Raw genomic sequence first — 14,163 nt, 5'->3', positions numbered from 1 at the left:
GGAACAGGGGTGGAGAAATCCACGTTGTCAAAACAGTCATCAGTCAATCAGTCAGAGTTGAGAAAGTTCACACACACACACACACACACACATTAGGGAGGAGGGAGAGAGTGAAAGGGCCTCCATGCATCGACTGGCCTCAAATGGATGCGAATGAATCTGCCATTTAAGAGCCGACGACCTGCCACTGAGCGCTTGTTAATTGTATCCCGAGGAAGATGTGAAGTATCTGGGACATTTTTGTCCCTAGTTCCTACATCACAGCCTGGCTGGTGCACGATTTCATATGCACACGTCTTCCTCCCTACGTCCCCTCCCCATTTCCCCCTAAAAACCTGTCCCAGATGACAAACAGCTTAGAAAATGCAATTTCCGTGGTGTGATTTAATTGTGGTCGAGTATCTTTGAAATCGCATAAAGACTCAGCAAGCAGAGGACAGTTAAACAACACACACAAGTAAGCTAGCTGTGCTTTCCACGTTGATCACCTTGTACAACAAACACACAAGCACACACACAATAAACATGCACACACCTATTGGCCTATTGATCTGGGCAGCAAGGAATCTATATGACCCAAGTCAAATGTACTTGTGCAACTGCACGCATCACTGAGAATTCGCACCAAAACCAGAGCTGGTTGCAACAGTGTTTCCTTAATGCTAATGTTTTTCTGTTTGCATACCCCAGTAGCCATCGTTCTGGTAGACATCTACCATATAGAGAAAGACCCCAGGTCCCAGATACACATAATAGCCAATCAGTCACTTTTCTTACGCAGTACATACGCACTGAAGATGATACGGGACACACCAAAACGTCTGTGTTTTGGATTACACAGAACATTCCATAAAGGGTGGCAGAGCCATTTAATCCCAATGTCAAATAACGTTAATTGCTTAACCTCAATATTTGCTTTCATTGACTTCAGAACTGTGAAGGGGTGTGTACTGTGTATATGTGGTTAATGTCCAGTACCAGTCGAAAGTTTGGAGAGAATGCCAAGAGTGTGCAAAGCTGTCATCAAGGCAAAGGGTGGCTCCTTTGAAGAATCTCAAATATAAAATATATATTTTGATTTCTTTAACACTTTTTTGGTTAATACATGATTCCAAATGTGTTAATTCATAGTTTTGATGTCTTCACTATTATTCTACAACATAGAAAATAGTCAAAATAAAGGAAAACCCTGGAATGAGTAGGTGTGTCCAAACCTTTGACAAGTACTGTATGTCTCCATCCCAAATGTCACCCTGTTCCATATATGGGCTCTGGTCAAAGGTAGTGCACTACAAAGGGAAAAGTGTGCCATTTGGGATTCAACCTATGTACAGTATATTTACAATGCTGGATTGTAAAGCCACTAAATGGATTGAAGTCATTTATTGTAGGTTCTTGGTTCATGCTATGAACTGAACATCATGTACTAAGCATTGTTAATTACAGTTTTTCTCAATTGCTAAAACACTAAAACCCATTGGCTGAACTGTAACGACGGTCGTCAGGAATGGACCGAGGCGCAGCGGGTTGAGTGCTCATAATTAACTTTTTAATGAACACACTTACACAAACAAAACAAAACGATGGACGACGAATACAGACTTAAAGGCAAACAACAGCAATTCAAGTGACAACCTCCCACAAATACAAACACACCCTAATATATAGGACTCTCAATCAAAGGCAACTAGACAACACCTGCCTTCAATTGAGAGTCCACACCCCAATTAACTAAACACAGAAACAGACTAACTAGAAAGAACATAGACTAACAGAGCAGTGACCAAAAAACCCCGGAATACATAAATCAACTACCCTCTACATAATACACACACCCCGAACCACATAAACCAAATACCCTCTGCCACGTCCTGACCAGCCTACACTAACAAAATAACCCTCATACTGGTCAGAACGTGACATGAACAAAGTTCTCAGTTGCCTGGACTCATTTAGCTAATTATGCAGTCTGTTGTCAATAGCTTAAACCATTTCACATGGTAAAACACAATTTGCAGATCTCACTTTTCAGCAAAACTCTAAACACATTCTCATTCTCAAAACACATTCTGCACTCTAATGCACATGTCATCCATACTGGTAAACACAAGTGGCAACAATCAAATACAAATAGAGAACACATGTCATTTATTGAACACAACCACTCAAAATGGATTTAACCTGTTTGAAATGATGCGACACAACCAATATAAGCCAGTTCAGAGAGCAAACAGGTTGTTGAAGGTGGGAAGGAGAAAGTCTGAGAATGGATAGAAGAAACAATGTGAGAGGACGAGGACGAGTGCGTATGTGAGGTGGGCGACGAGGAGGAAGAGGAGGAGGAGGGCAAGAAAGAGGAAGAGGAGGACGAAGAGGAAGAGGAAGACAAAGAGTGGAAATATCTAATGAAATTCGAGCAACAGTTATAGACCATGTTCTTGTCCATGGACTGACAATGAGGGAAGCAGGACTTAGAGTGTAACCCAATTTGAGCCAATTTTCTGTGTCCACCATAGTAAGGACATTCAGAGAAGAGAACAGGTACAGTATACTACTGTATTTTTGTAATTGCAGATTTACTGTACTACACTATATGCAGCTGTTTCAATAGACATTTGTCAAGTTAATCACTGTATGTATTGTACTGCATGAATATGTTTTGTAACTGCACAACTACTTTTTGTAGAATTGCAAGGCTGCCACATGCAGGTGGAAGGACAGCTATATTCACTCGGGAGCAAGAGGCCGTTATAGTTGGCATGGTCCTTCAAGATAATGCAATACGACTCAGAGAAATCCAGGAACAAGTGATACAAGACAACACACACTTCCAGGGAATTGACAGTGTGAGCATTTCCACAATTGACCGTGTCCTCCATCGTAACAGGATGCGAATGAAACAAGTATACAGAGTACCTTTTCAGCGCAACTCACCAAGGGTGAAAGAACTGCGAGCTCAGTATGTGCAAGTAAGTGTACATTCAGAAACATTTACTGTAATCCAGATTGTCTACAGTACTAACACATACTATGTGAATGACATTACTCTTCAGTACATACAATGTATGTGAATCAGAAGTGCATACAGTAGGCCTAATTGTACTCTACAGTATAGCACTGTCTCTGTACGACTTACAAAATCCTACATACAGTATATTGTATTTCTACACAGACAATATTTGACTTGGAATCCTTGGACAGACCACATGAGTTCATCTTTGTCGATGAAGTAGGCTTCAATCTAACAAAGAGGAGAAGGAGAGGCATGATTGGACAGTGGGCCTTTGTTGAAGTCCCTGGTCAACGAGGTGGCAATGTCACAATCTGTGTTTGCTATCAGCAACCATGGTGTTCTACATCACCATGTTACACTCGGGCCATATAACACCCAGCACCTTCTAACATTTATTGCCAATCTAAGAGATATTTTATTTGAGCAGCAGGTTCAAGAGCAGCAGGGTCAAGAGCTAAATGAGAATCCCATTCCCACCTATGTGATAGTGTGGGACAATGTCAGTTTCCACCGAGCTGCTCAGGTAAGGGAATGGTTTAACATCGATGGGCAGTTTATGAACTTGTACCTCCCTCCATACTCGCCTTTCCTGAATCCGATTGAGGAGTTTTTCTCCTCTTGGAGATGGAAAGTGTATGATAGACAACCCGACACCAGAGTAAATCTGCTGCAAGCCATGGATTTAGCCTGTGGTGATATAGGTGAGGAATCATGTCAGGGCTGGATACGGCACACAAGAGGCTTCTTCCCCCGTTGCCTCAGGAGGGACAATATTGCTTGTGATGTGGACGAAGTGCTCTGGCCTGACCCAGCCCAAAGACAAGAAGAAGCACATTGATCACATGTTTACTCCTTAGATTTTTGTCCCTTTTAGTATTGTATACTGTAGTACAGTGCATTGTAGGCTGTATACTGTACAATGGACAAATTGTATGGCCCTGAACATTGTGCTTTCCATTTATTAACAGTACTGACTGCGCAATAGATTTTGACTGGTTGCAGGTTCATATCAACAAAGAACAAGAATTACAGTATCACAGAGACAAAGGACAAGTTTGTGAGATGCAGGGTACAGTAGTGTAAAAATAGGGGTACAAGGAGGAGGAAGAACAAAAAACTAAATTGCAAAGAGCAAAGCTGAGTAGTAATTTCTGATCAATGTTGAGCTACTATGATAGAACCTGTTTTCGTTCATCAAAAGACAATGACGGAAAAATATGATTTTTTTTTAATTAAAAATGTACTTCTCCCTGAGAATTGTATGTTTTGAACAATGTGTTTTCTATTTTTCGGTGTATTGTTTACTGACTGCTTGAGAGCGTATATCATTTTGATCACTTTATTTATGATTTGAGAGCAGTGTTTGATTTTGAACACAGGTAAAGCTGTTTTGAGGCGAATGTTCCATTTTGCGAGAGGAGTCAGAGGTTATGTAAATAGTGCTTGAAGATGAGGTTTTGTGTTTAATGTTTTCAGGAAATGGAGCAAGGTTTCAGAAATTGTGTTTTAGCAATTGAGAAAAACTGTAAGCAGGGAGAAAGAGCGAGGGTGAGAGAGAGAAAGAGCGAGAGAGTGTTTTTTAACCTGCCGAGAGAGAGCGAGAGAGCGAGAGAGCGAGAGCGAGAGAGAGAGGTGTTAAAAGTAAAGTAACTTCCACCAAACACACTCTGACAGAGAAAAAGGAGGAAGGACTGCTGCCCTCGTCAGAACAGGAAATGTGCCGCTCATTTAGAAACAGGAAACTCTGCAGTCGAAAACAGAATTACAGACCAGATTCATCCAATACTATAACAACTATTGTGTGTCCCCATAAACCCACACAACTAGGACTGTGGCTAAACCAAGAGCTTGTAGAACTATTCTAAATTAAATTCCTATTTCTCATTCCAAACTGACACTGCATGGAGGAGGTGATTGAACAAGGGCTTGTTGCCCTTTCTGTTTCTCTCTTGAGGGGCAGGTTGATTTCAGAGTAATGAGATATCAGTGTGCAAGCAGATCACTTTTTACAACGGCTGTATCTTTCTCCAACTCAGTGACTTGTAGTTAGATTATCCACCTGAGATTGGAAGGTTGGAGGCTGGAAAGCCGGACGAGCCATACCAAAGAATAAAAATGGGACTTGATGACTCTCTGCTTGGCACAAATATGTCAGTATTATAATGTACTGTTAGCTGTAGATAACAAGCATAGCTCTAGGCAAGACAGGTACACATCCTTTGATCAAGGCTTCAGTCTTCTCTCTATATATTCTTCACAGCCTTGCCTAAGTATAAAACCTTATCTGTGTCCCGAATGGCACCTTATTCCCTCTTCCCTACATAGTGCACTATCTTTGACCAGAGCCCTATATGGGCCCTGGTCAAAAGTAGTGCACTATATAGGGAAGAGGGGGCATTTGGGACATGGCCCCTTGCAACCTTGAGATTGAAACTCCCCTGAATATTGCTGCTGAATATGGCTCCACTTTGATCTGTTCCCAGATCTGTTTCCAGTCAACAGAACAGCATCCTGACCTCCTTACTTATTCTCGGGTGCTGAATCTTCACCTTACTCCTACAGAGATGAATTGAGCCGCTTGACCAATAGAAAGTTAGTCGTTTTGTATGAACTTTTCACTGTTTACTATTCACTGCTGCATTTTCACTTATCACTGAAACAATTTGTATTAGCTGAATATCTTACAAATTAAAAGACAAAATAATTTAAAGACATGGAATAAGGTAAAATCATGTTACCAACTTTATACGGTGAACACCTACAGTGAACCACTGTACCTAGTACCTACTGCATCTGGGAAATCCAACTGCAACTAAAACCTAGGGTGATAATATAGCATGACTAATCAGACATGGCGGTTTGTCAACGCAAAAAAAAAAGTGCAAATGACAAAAAAACCTTTCTCAATCAAATTTGAAAAGTCATGATTTGACTGACATATACGAGGGGTTGAGATTCATACACTGGCTGAAATGAAACAGCACAGAGAGATTCCATACTCCACCCTGCAACCCCAAAGCACAACATGAGTCATCTTATCCACATGGGTCCCATCCTGAAGAAGTCTTGTGGAGCTATATCACACAAAAAAGAGCTTGTGAGAGCTATAGAAGTTACTGTATTCTAATACAATACGGAGAAATCTGAGCTTTTCAATAACTATTCGAACATGCTTTGTTTGTTTGCTTTATTTTCAATATGTCCACCTCACAGATAATGTACAGTTGAAGTCGGAAGTTTATATACCCCTTAGCCAAATACATTTAAACTCAGTTTTTCACAATTCCTGACATTTAATCCTAGTAAAGATTCCCTGTCTTAGGTCAGTTAGGATCACCACTTTATTTTAAGAATGTGAAATGTCAGAATAATAGTAGAGAGAATGATTTATTTCCGCTTTTATTTCTTTCATCACATTCCCAGTGGGTCAGAAGTTTACATACACTCAATTAGTATTTGGTAGCATTGCCTTTAAATTGTTTAACTTGGGTCAAACATTTCGGGTAGCCTTCCACAAGCTTCCCACAATAAGTTGTGTGAATTTTGGCCCATTCATCCTGACAGAGCTGGTGTAACTGAGTCAGGTTTCTAGGCCTCCTTGCTCGCACATGCTTTTTCAGTTCTGCCCACAAATTTTCTATGGGATTGAGGTCAGGGCTTTGTGATGGCCACTCCAATACTTTGACTTTGTTGTCCTTAAGCCATTTTGCCCCAACTTTGGAAGTATGCTTGGGGTCATTGTCCATTTGGAAGACCCATTTGCGACCAAGCTTTAACTTCCTGACTGATGTCTTGAGACAACTTCAATATATCCACATAATTTTCCTGCCTCATGATGCCATCTATTTTGTGAAGTGCACCAGTCCCTCCTGCAGCAAAGCACCCCCACAACATGATGCTGCTATCCCGTGCTTCACGGCTGGGATGGCGTTCTTCGGCTTGCAAGCCTCCCCCTTTTTCCTCCAAACATAACGATGGTCATTACGGCCAAACAGTTCTATTTTTGTTTCATCAGACCAGAGGACATTTCTCCAAAAAGAACGATCTTTGTCCCCATGTGCAGTTGCAAACTGTAGTCTGTATTTTTTATAGCGGTTTTGGATCAGTGGCTTCTTCCTTGCTGAGCGGCCTTTCAGGTTATGTTGATATAGGACTCGTTTTACTGTGGATATAGATACTTTTGTACCTCTTTAATCCAGCATCTTCACAAGGTCCTTTGCTGTTGTTCTGGGATTGATTTGCACTTTTCGCACCAAAGTATGTTCAGCTCCAGGAGACAGAACACGTCTCCTTCCTGAGTGGTATGATGGCTGCGTGGGTCCATGGTGTTTATACTTGCGTACTATTGTTTGTACAAATGAACGTGGTACCTTCAGGCGTTTGGAAATTTCTGCCAAGGATGAACCAGACTTGTAGAGGTCTACACATTTTTTTTTGAGGTCTTGGCTGATTTCTTTTGATTTTCCCATTATGTCAATCAAAGAGGCACTGAGTTTGAAGGTAGGCCTTAAAATACATCCACAGGTACACCTCCAATTCACTCAAACGATGTTAATTAGCCTATCAGACACTTCAAAGCCATGACATCACTTTCTGGAATTTTCCAAGCTGTTTAAAGGCACAGTCAACTTAGTGTATGTAAACTTCTGACCCACTGGAATTGTGATACAGTGAATTATAAGTGAAATAATCTGTCTGTAAACAATTGTTGGAAAAATGACTTGTGTCATGCACAAAGTAGATGTCCTAACCGACTTGCTAAAACTATAGTTTGTTAACAAGAAATTTGTGGAGTGGTTGAAAAACAAGTTTTAATAACTCCAACCTAAGTGTATGTAAACTTCCGACTTCAACTGTATGTAGTGTTACATAGAGGAGGAAAGTTCAATAGAAACACAAACTAGTAACAGTCTAGAAATAACTCTCCATGACCACCAGCAGAATGAAAGCCGTTTGGGGGTGGCAGATGGCCTAGAGGATAGAGAGGCAGACCTGTAGCTGTATGGCTGTTGGTTCAAATCCCAGGGCCAGGCATGAAAAAAAGTGTCCTGTCTTAACTGAACTGGCAACCAGGAGGGCTGCTGTTTAGATTGCAGGTATCATCTCCTACACGGCAGGAGATGATACCTGCAAGGTACTTAATAACCGCAGAACTGACTCTAGGCACTGAACTGTGTGTTGACAATGAAGTATATATTCTATTCCTGTCAATTTACTGTAGCTTGGCAGTCAGATCTGTTTCTACTTTGGCCAACCCACCATTGCTAAGCAAAATGGCTAACAAGCATCATTTACTATTATAAGACCATCATAAACCTTTTGAATGTTGCACATTTCTGGAGTCAAACATTGTAAGACACACTACACGGCCAAAAGTATGCGGACACCTGCTCATCTCATTCCAAAATCATGGCCATCAATATGGAGTTGGTCCCCCCTTTGCTGCTATAACAGCCTCCACTCTTCTGGGAAGGCTTTCCACTAGATGATGGAACATTGCTGCGGGGACTTGCATCCATTCAGCCACAAGATCATTAGTGAGGTCGGGCACTGATGTTGGGCGATTAGGCCTGGCTCGCAGTCGGTGTTCCAATTCATCCCAAAGGTGTTCAATGGGGTTGAGGTCAGGGCTCTGTGCAGGCCAGTCATGTTCTTCCACACCGATCTTGACAAACCATTGGCATCTGCCAAACCCAGATTCGTCTGGGATGGTGAAGAATGATTTATTACTCCAGAGAACGCGTTTCCACTGCTCCAGAGTCCAATTGCAGCAAGCTTTGTTCAGACGATGTTCACAGACGGTGTTCACGAGCTACCCACTTCAGCGCTTGGCAGTTCCGTTCTGTGAGCTTGTGTGGCCTACCACATCACGGCTGAGCCGTTGTTGCTCCTAGACGTTTCCACTTCACAATAACAGCACTTACAGTTGACAAGGCAGATCTTGCAGGGCACAAATTTGACCAACTGACTTGTTGGAGAGGTGGCATCCTATGATGGTGTCATGTTGAAAGTCACTGAGCTCTTCATAAGCCCATTCTAATGCCAATGTTTGTCTATGGAGATTACATTGCTATGTGCTCGATTTTATACACTTGTCAGCAACGGGTGTGGCGGAAGTAGCCAAATCCACTAATTTGAAGGGGTGCCCACATACTTTTGGCCATGTAGTGTATGTTTAGTAAACATGTGCAGTATGGTATGTGTACTGTATGTTATGTGTTAGAGTAGATACACCCATACAACATGTGGCGTGCTATCTATAGTCATAAGATTTGCAAAATTGACAAGTTCAAAAAGAGCCTATTGGGAACTGTCGCATATAAAAATCATCACCAGGAAGACATTGCCTCAAAGCCTGGTCACAGATCTGTTTGTGCTGTCTTATCAACTCACCAGAGTTGGCAAGGCAGCAGAAACAGATCTGGGACCAGGCTTATTCCCTCATCCCTCAGAGAGAACAAGAGAACGAAGAAACGTATACTCACTGAAAGCTGCTACTGCCAGGACCAGCGTCACAAAGATGGAAACCCAGGAGACCCACAATGCTTTCTTGCGGTAGCTTTGAGCTTCGTGGGGCTTTAGCCTCATGCTGCTCTCCAGTAAGCCTGTCAAAAGCAACACGCAAGGGTGAGATTCCAGAATGCTTTTAGCACTCATATCATAATCTTTTGTCCATTCCCTACAATAGATTTAAGATTATGTACATGCTATGAAGCTTCCTGGTTTCTGTAACAAACAAAAAATGAAGCAATACACGAATTTGAAGGATCCTTGTATTGTAGACTACTAAAAACCCAGAGGTGTGAGGACTGGCTCAGGTGTGATAATAGTGTAGGGTTACACAGTAAACTACTGTCTCACAATAGTGATAATGTTGAGGTACTGTGGGCCATCAAGAAATGATCTTCTAGACATTAAATCAAGTTGGTCACTAGCTGAGTCCTACCGACTGCAACCTCAAGAGCCTGGGATGTATTCACTACTTCTAGCAACAAGAAACCATTTTACAGTTTAAGAACCAATTTGAAGCAAACAGAAAAAACGGAATAAACGGGGTGGGACCTACCTGAATTTGTCCAATAGAAACCCTCTTTTCCGTTGCAAAACCTTTTCAGTTTGGAGTAAACGGTTTCTGTTGCGAAATGTTTTGCAAACGACTAAACATTTTGCAACAGAGTCAGCATAATAAATAAATACATATTCCTCTAAAATGTGTTTTGAATAAGGTGAATTGCATATAGAAGCTAGAGGGTGTGGACATGTTTTCTTTTAGAGTCGGTTGATCAGAGTGCCAGCATGTAGGCTATACTATAACGGTCATTGATACAATTATCTCAGAGACGTATTCCTTAGATGTGTAGGATCGGTGATGGAGTTAGTGCCCTGATATTATCAAGCAGTTTGTCTGTCAGTGTAAAACGTAATAAATGTGTTACGGCTGCCTTACTATACCCCCTTCAAGTAAAGTCTAATCCATAATTGTTTCAGGTCTCCAGTCTGCTTAAAGAGACTACTTATAATGTATAATGGAAATTCTAGACACGTGTTGGGAGTAGCCCATAAGCGTTCAGAGTAACTCAAATGCATTGCTATGACAGTTTAGTTTGTTGAGATATTTCTGCTAAAAGAAAAAATTCGAAACGTACATAGAATGTTGGTTTACTTTGTACTATCGACAGACTATTATATCTAATTGTGTTAGTGGACTGCAATCATTTCTGGTGCACAAAGCGTTCATTAAAAAAAAACTTACTTGAAAATGATTAATAATATTGCGATATTATCCAATGAAGGCGCACATATATCACAACTCAGACGCACTCTAGGCTGAAGTATCCTAGTCTACGTTTAAATAGCAGGCGTATTCTATTTTTGTTTGATTTCTCATAGTTATCGGCCTACCTTGCCCCTCCACGCTATCGCTAATCTTCATCTCCTGGTCCATCTTGAATTTAGGTTCCCCCTGACTTGCTCTTTTGGGTGGCTGTTGATCTGTCGGGTCGCACTGGCCGTTCACAGTCGACGGATCAACAATAGTTGGATCCGGGATGGTGCTCACCCTCACCGGGTCTGAGGCTGTAGAGTCCGTCATTGCCCAAAATTGCGGTTCCAATTAGGCAACTCCAAAAGTCTCACACCAAAGCGTGAAGTTCCGTCCTCAAGCGTTGAGTTGCGGCCGGCGGAGTCGGCTTCTGTAGATCTGAGCGCAGTATCGAGCGCATCAATACCGTGCCCCCATGCCAGTCATGAATTCGAAGTCGAGTGCGAAGACAGCAGCAAGAGGACTCTAATTACGAATCTAGTTTATTTAACGAGACCTCTGGGTTGTGTGGAATCCGTACCCATGTCCATGTCAAGTCTGCTTATCAGTGAACACTGGAGACTGTAGACATGTTTGCCACGCTACAACAGTTCCCGGTTCGACTCCGCCGCGCGTTATGAACAACATCTGTCCCAGGTGGTTCTCGAGAAAGCATCGAATTTTACTGGCGCACAGTAGGCGATTCCAAATAGTCTCAGAAGAATATTAAAGGAAAACAAACACATACAATTAGAAATATATGTGCTTTGTGGCCTGTAACTATTTTACCAATGCCATTTACAAACATTTTTCTATTTCTAAATATGTATTTATTTAGTGGCCTACATCAGGTAAGTCTATTAGGCCAACATGATCATAGGTCCAGAGTAGAGTGCATTTTTGAATATTACAGAAATATTTCAATACCTTAACAAGTTTACATCAAGTTCATATCAGCCATCTTAAGGCCCCTTCAAAGTCTGTTAAGGTGCTCCACGGGCCCTGTGCAGGCTAGATCCAAGGCCATCTTGTAGGTTGGCCTCTGGGGGCTCCACAGGGCCTGTGGAGCACCTTAACAGACTTTGCAGGGCCCCCAAAGATGGCTCAAATGAACTTGATGTAAACTTGAATGCTGGAATGTCGTTTTCCTCAAAGATCAAGACTAAAAACTGCACGCTTAAACCTCTTTGGTTGCTGACCTATATACGGTGCATTTGGAAAGTATTCAGACCCCTTCACTTTTTCTGCATTTTGTTACACTGCAGCCTTATTCTAAAATTGATTAAATCGTTTTTTCCAGCCTCATCAATCTAAAGCAAAATCTGAAATATAACATTTACATAATTATTCAGACCCTTTACTCAGTACTTTGTTGAACCAACTTAGGCAGCGATTACAGCCTTGAGTCTTCTTGGGTATGACGCTACAAGCTTGGCACACCTGTATTTGGGGAGTTTCTCCCATTCTTCTCTGCTGATCTTCTCAAGCTCTGTCAGGTTGGATGGGGAGCGTTGCTGCACAGCTATTTTCAGGTTACTCCAGAGATGTTTGATCAGGTTCAAGTCCAGGCTCTGGCTGGGCCACTCAAGGACATTCAGACATGTCCCGAAGCCACTCCTCCGTTGTCTTGGCTGTGTGCTTAGGGTCGTTATCCTGTTGGAAGGTGAACCTTCACCCTAGTCTGAGATCTTGAGCACTCTGGAGTAGGTTTTCATCAAGGATCTCTCTGTACTTTGCTCTGTTCATCTTTCCCTCGATCCTGACCGGGTTCCCAGTCCCTGCTGCTGAAAAACATCACCACAATAGGATGCTAACACTACCATGCTTCACCGTAGGGATGGTGCCAGGTTTCCTCCAGACGTGACGCTTGCCATTCAGGCCAAGCAGGTGGACCACAGGTGGACTCCAATCAAGTTGTAGAAACATCTCAAGGATGATAAATGGAAACAGGATGCATCTGAGCTCAATTTCAAGTTTCATAGCAAAGGGTCTGAATACTTATGTTAATAATGTATTTCTGTTTTTTATTCGTAATAAATTTGCTAAAGTTTCTAAAAACAGTTTTTGCTTAGTCATTATGGGGTATTGTGTGTAGATTGATGAGGAATTTATTTGATTTTATCCATTTTAGAATAAGGCTGTAATGTAACAAAATGTGGAAAAAGTCAAGGGGCCTGAAAACTTTCCCGAATGCACCATAAGTCAGTAGCACAGACCATGCAGACAGAAAGGTTACTTACTGTAAGGTACAGCCTGCCCCTATGTGGAATATTGCAATTATTACAGCACAAGGTGAAACATTTTTTGAGAAATAAACTGCTTTCATTTGTACTGTATTATTATCCATAAATTGCCCTATTATTTCAATTTTTCTACGATTATAAACATACCGTAGACAATATAACTCAGAGAAAATAAAATACCCACTAGTGTTCAAGCAAGCCAGATAGAATTGAAGTGACACAGTTTCTCAACACGACCTATGACCCTGCATCATCATTCCGTTGCTCTGAGGATATGCTGTATCACCCCTTTACAGGATGTGTAAAAGCGTCCTTATTAAACATTGTTTCTTTCAAAGCAAATTGATGTTGTGATCATGTTCATAGCACATAGTATTCTATACTGAAAGATTTTACTATATGTGGGTATATGTATTGTCAGTGTCTAGGAACAGAAGGAATAACTGTTATAACTTGTCTGTAGTTCGTCTCTCTTTTGCAGGTTTGTCCACAATTAACAAAATATTCACAACTGGTTCTAAGTCATGTTGGCTTACAGTTGAATCAAAACAAACGCACACAAAATAAAATTACTGACATTAGATTTACGCTGAAATTGGGGAATAAAGGCTCACGATGAAATGACAAGTTATAGCTTTATAAATGAATGACTTATTTATTGATTAAAGTGAAAGTGAACATGAATAGGCAAAGCAGTGCACACATATAAAGATTAAAGCTGTAAATAAAAAAAGGTTGTATTGAATCGAAATTGCATTTGTGAGACATACATATCATGTGTAATACGTATCGTGTGTTGTGGTATCCATGAGTTCATCTGACTCTGGGTAAGTAGAAAAAAGGGCTTGGTTGCCAAAATATTGCACTATCCCTTTAATGTGAGATAGCAAGGCTAGACTTGGCAGTCACACTTTATTTGCATAGATTGAAAATAATTTTAAATGTTTGAAAAGCCTGCAGCAAGCAATACCATTCACCTGAATCACACTTTGTTATTATACATATGAAAAATACGGCAAAGGTCCAAGATAAAACATACAGTACACTCATTCCCACAGACATTCTTTTATAACCCGCACTAACCTCTGGAAGGGCAATGCTTCTTT

The 14,163-nt window shown here is 41.2% G+C and overlaps 1 protein-coding gene across 2 annotated transcripts in view; it reads right to left on the bottom strand.

The window, feature by feature from the left end:
* The window catches only part of tm163 (Transmembrane protein 163), a 43,596-nt gene extending 32,214 nt beyond the window's left edge, over positions 1-11,382 (bottom strand). The window contains 2 exon segments of one of the 2 annotated variants that reach the window (NM_001140020.1): positions 9,499-9,618; positions 10,916-11,382. In NM_001140020.1, the coding sequence (NP_001133492.1) occupies positions 9,499-9,618; positions 10,916-11,105 (310 nt within the window). In that variant the 5' untranslated portion in view covers positions 11,106-11,382. 2 annotated transcript variants of the gene reach the window in all.
* Between the last annotated feature and the right edge of the window lie 2,781 nt (positions 11,383-14,163).

Source organism: Salmo salar, chromosome ssa17 (genome assembly GCF_905237065.1).
Source record: "Salmo salar chromosome ssa17, Ssal_v3.1, whole genome shotgun sequence".
Taxonomy (NCBI): domain Eukaryota; kingdom Metazoa; phylum Chordata; class Actinopteri; order Salmoniformes; family Salmonidae; genus Salmo; species Salmo salar.
This window is presented reverse-complemented; position numbering and strand designations above follow the sequence as displayed.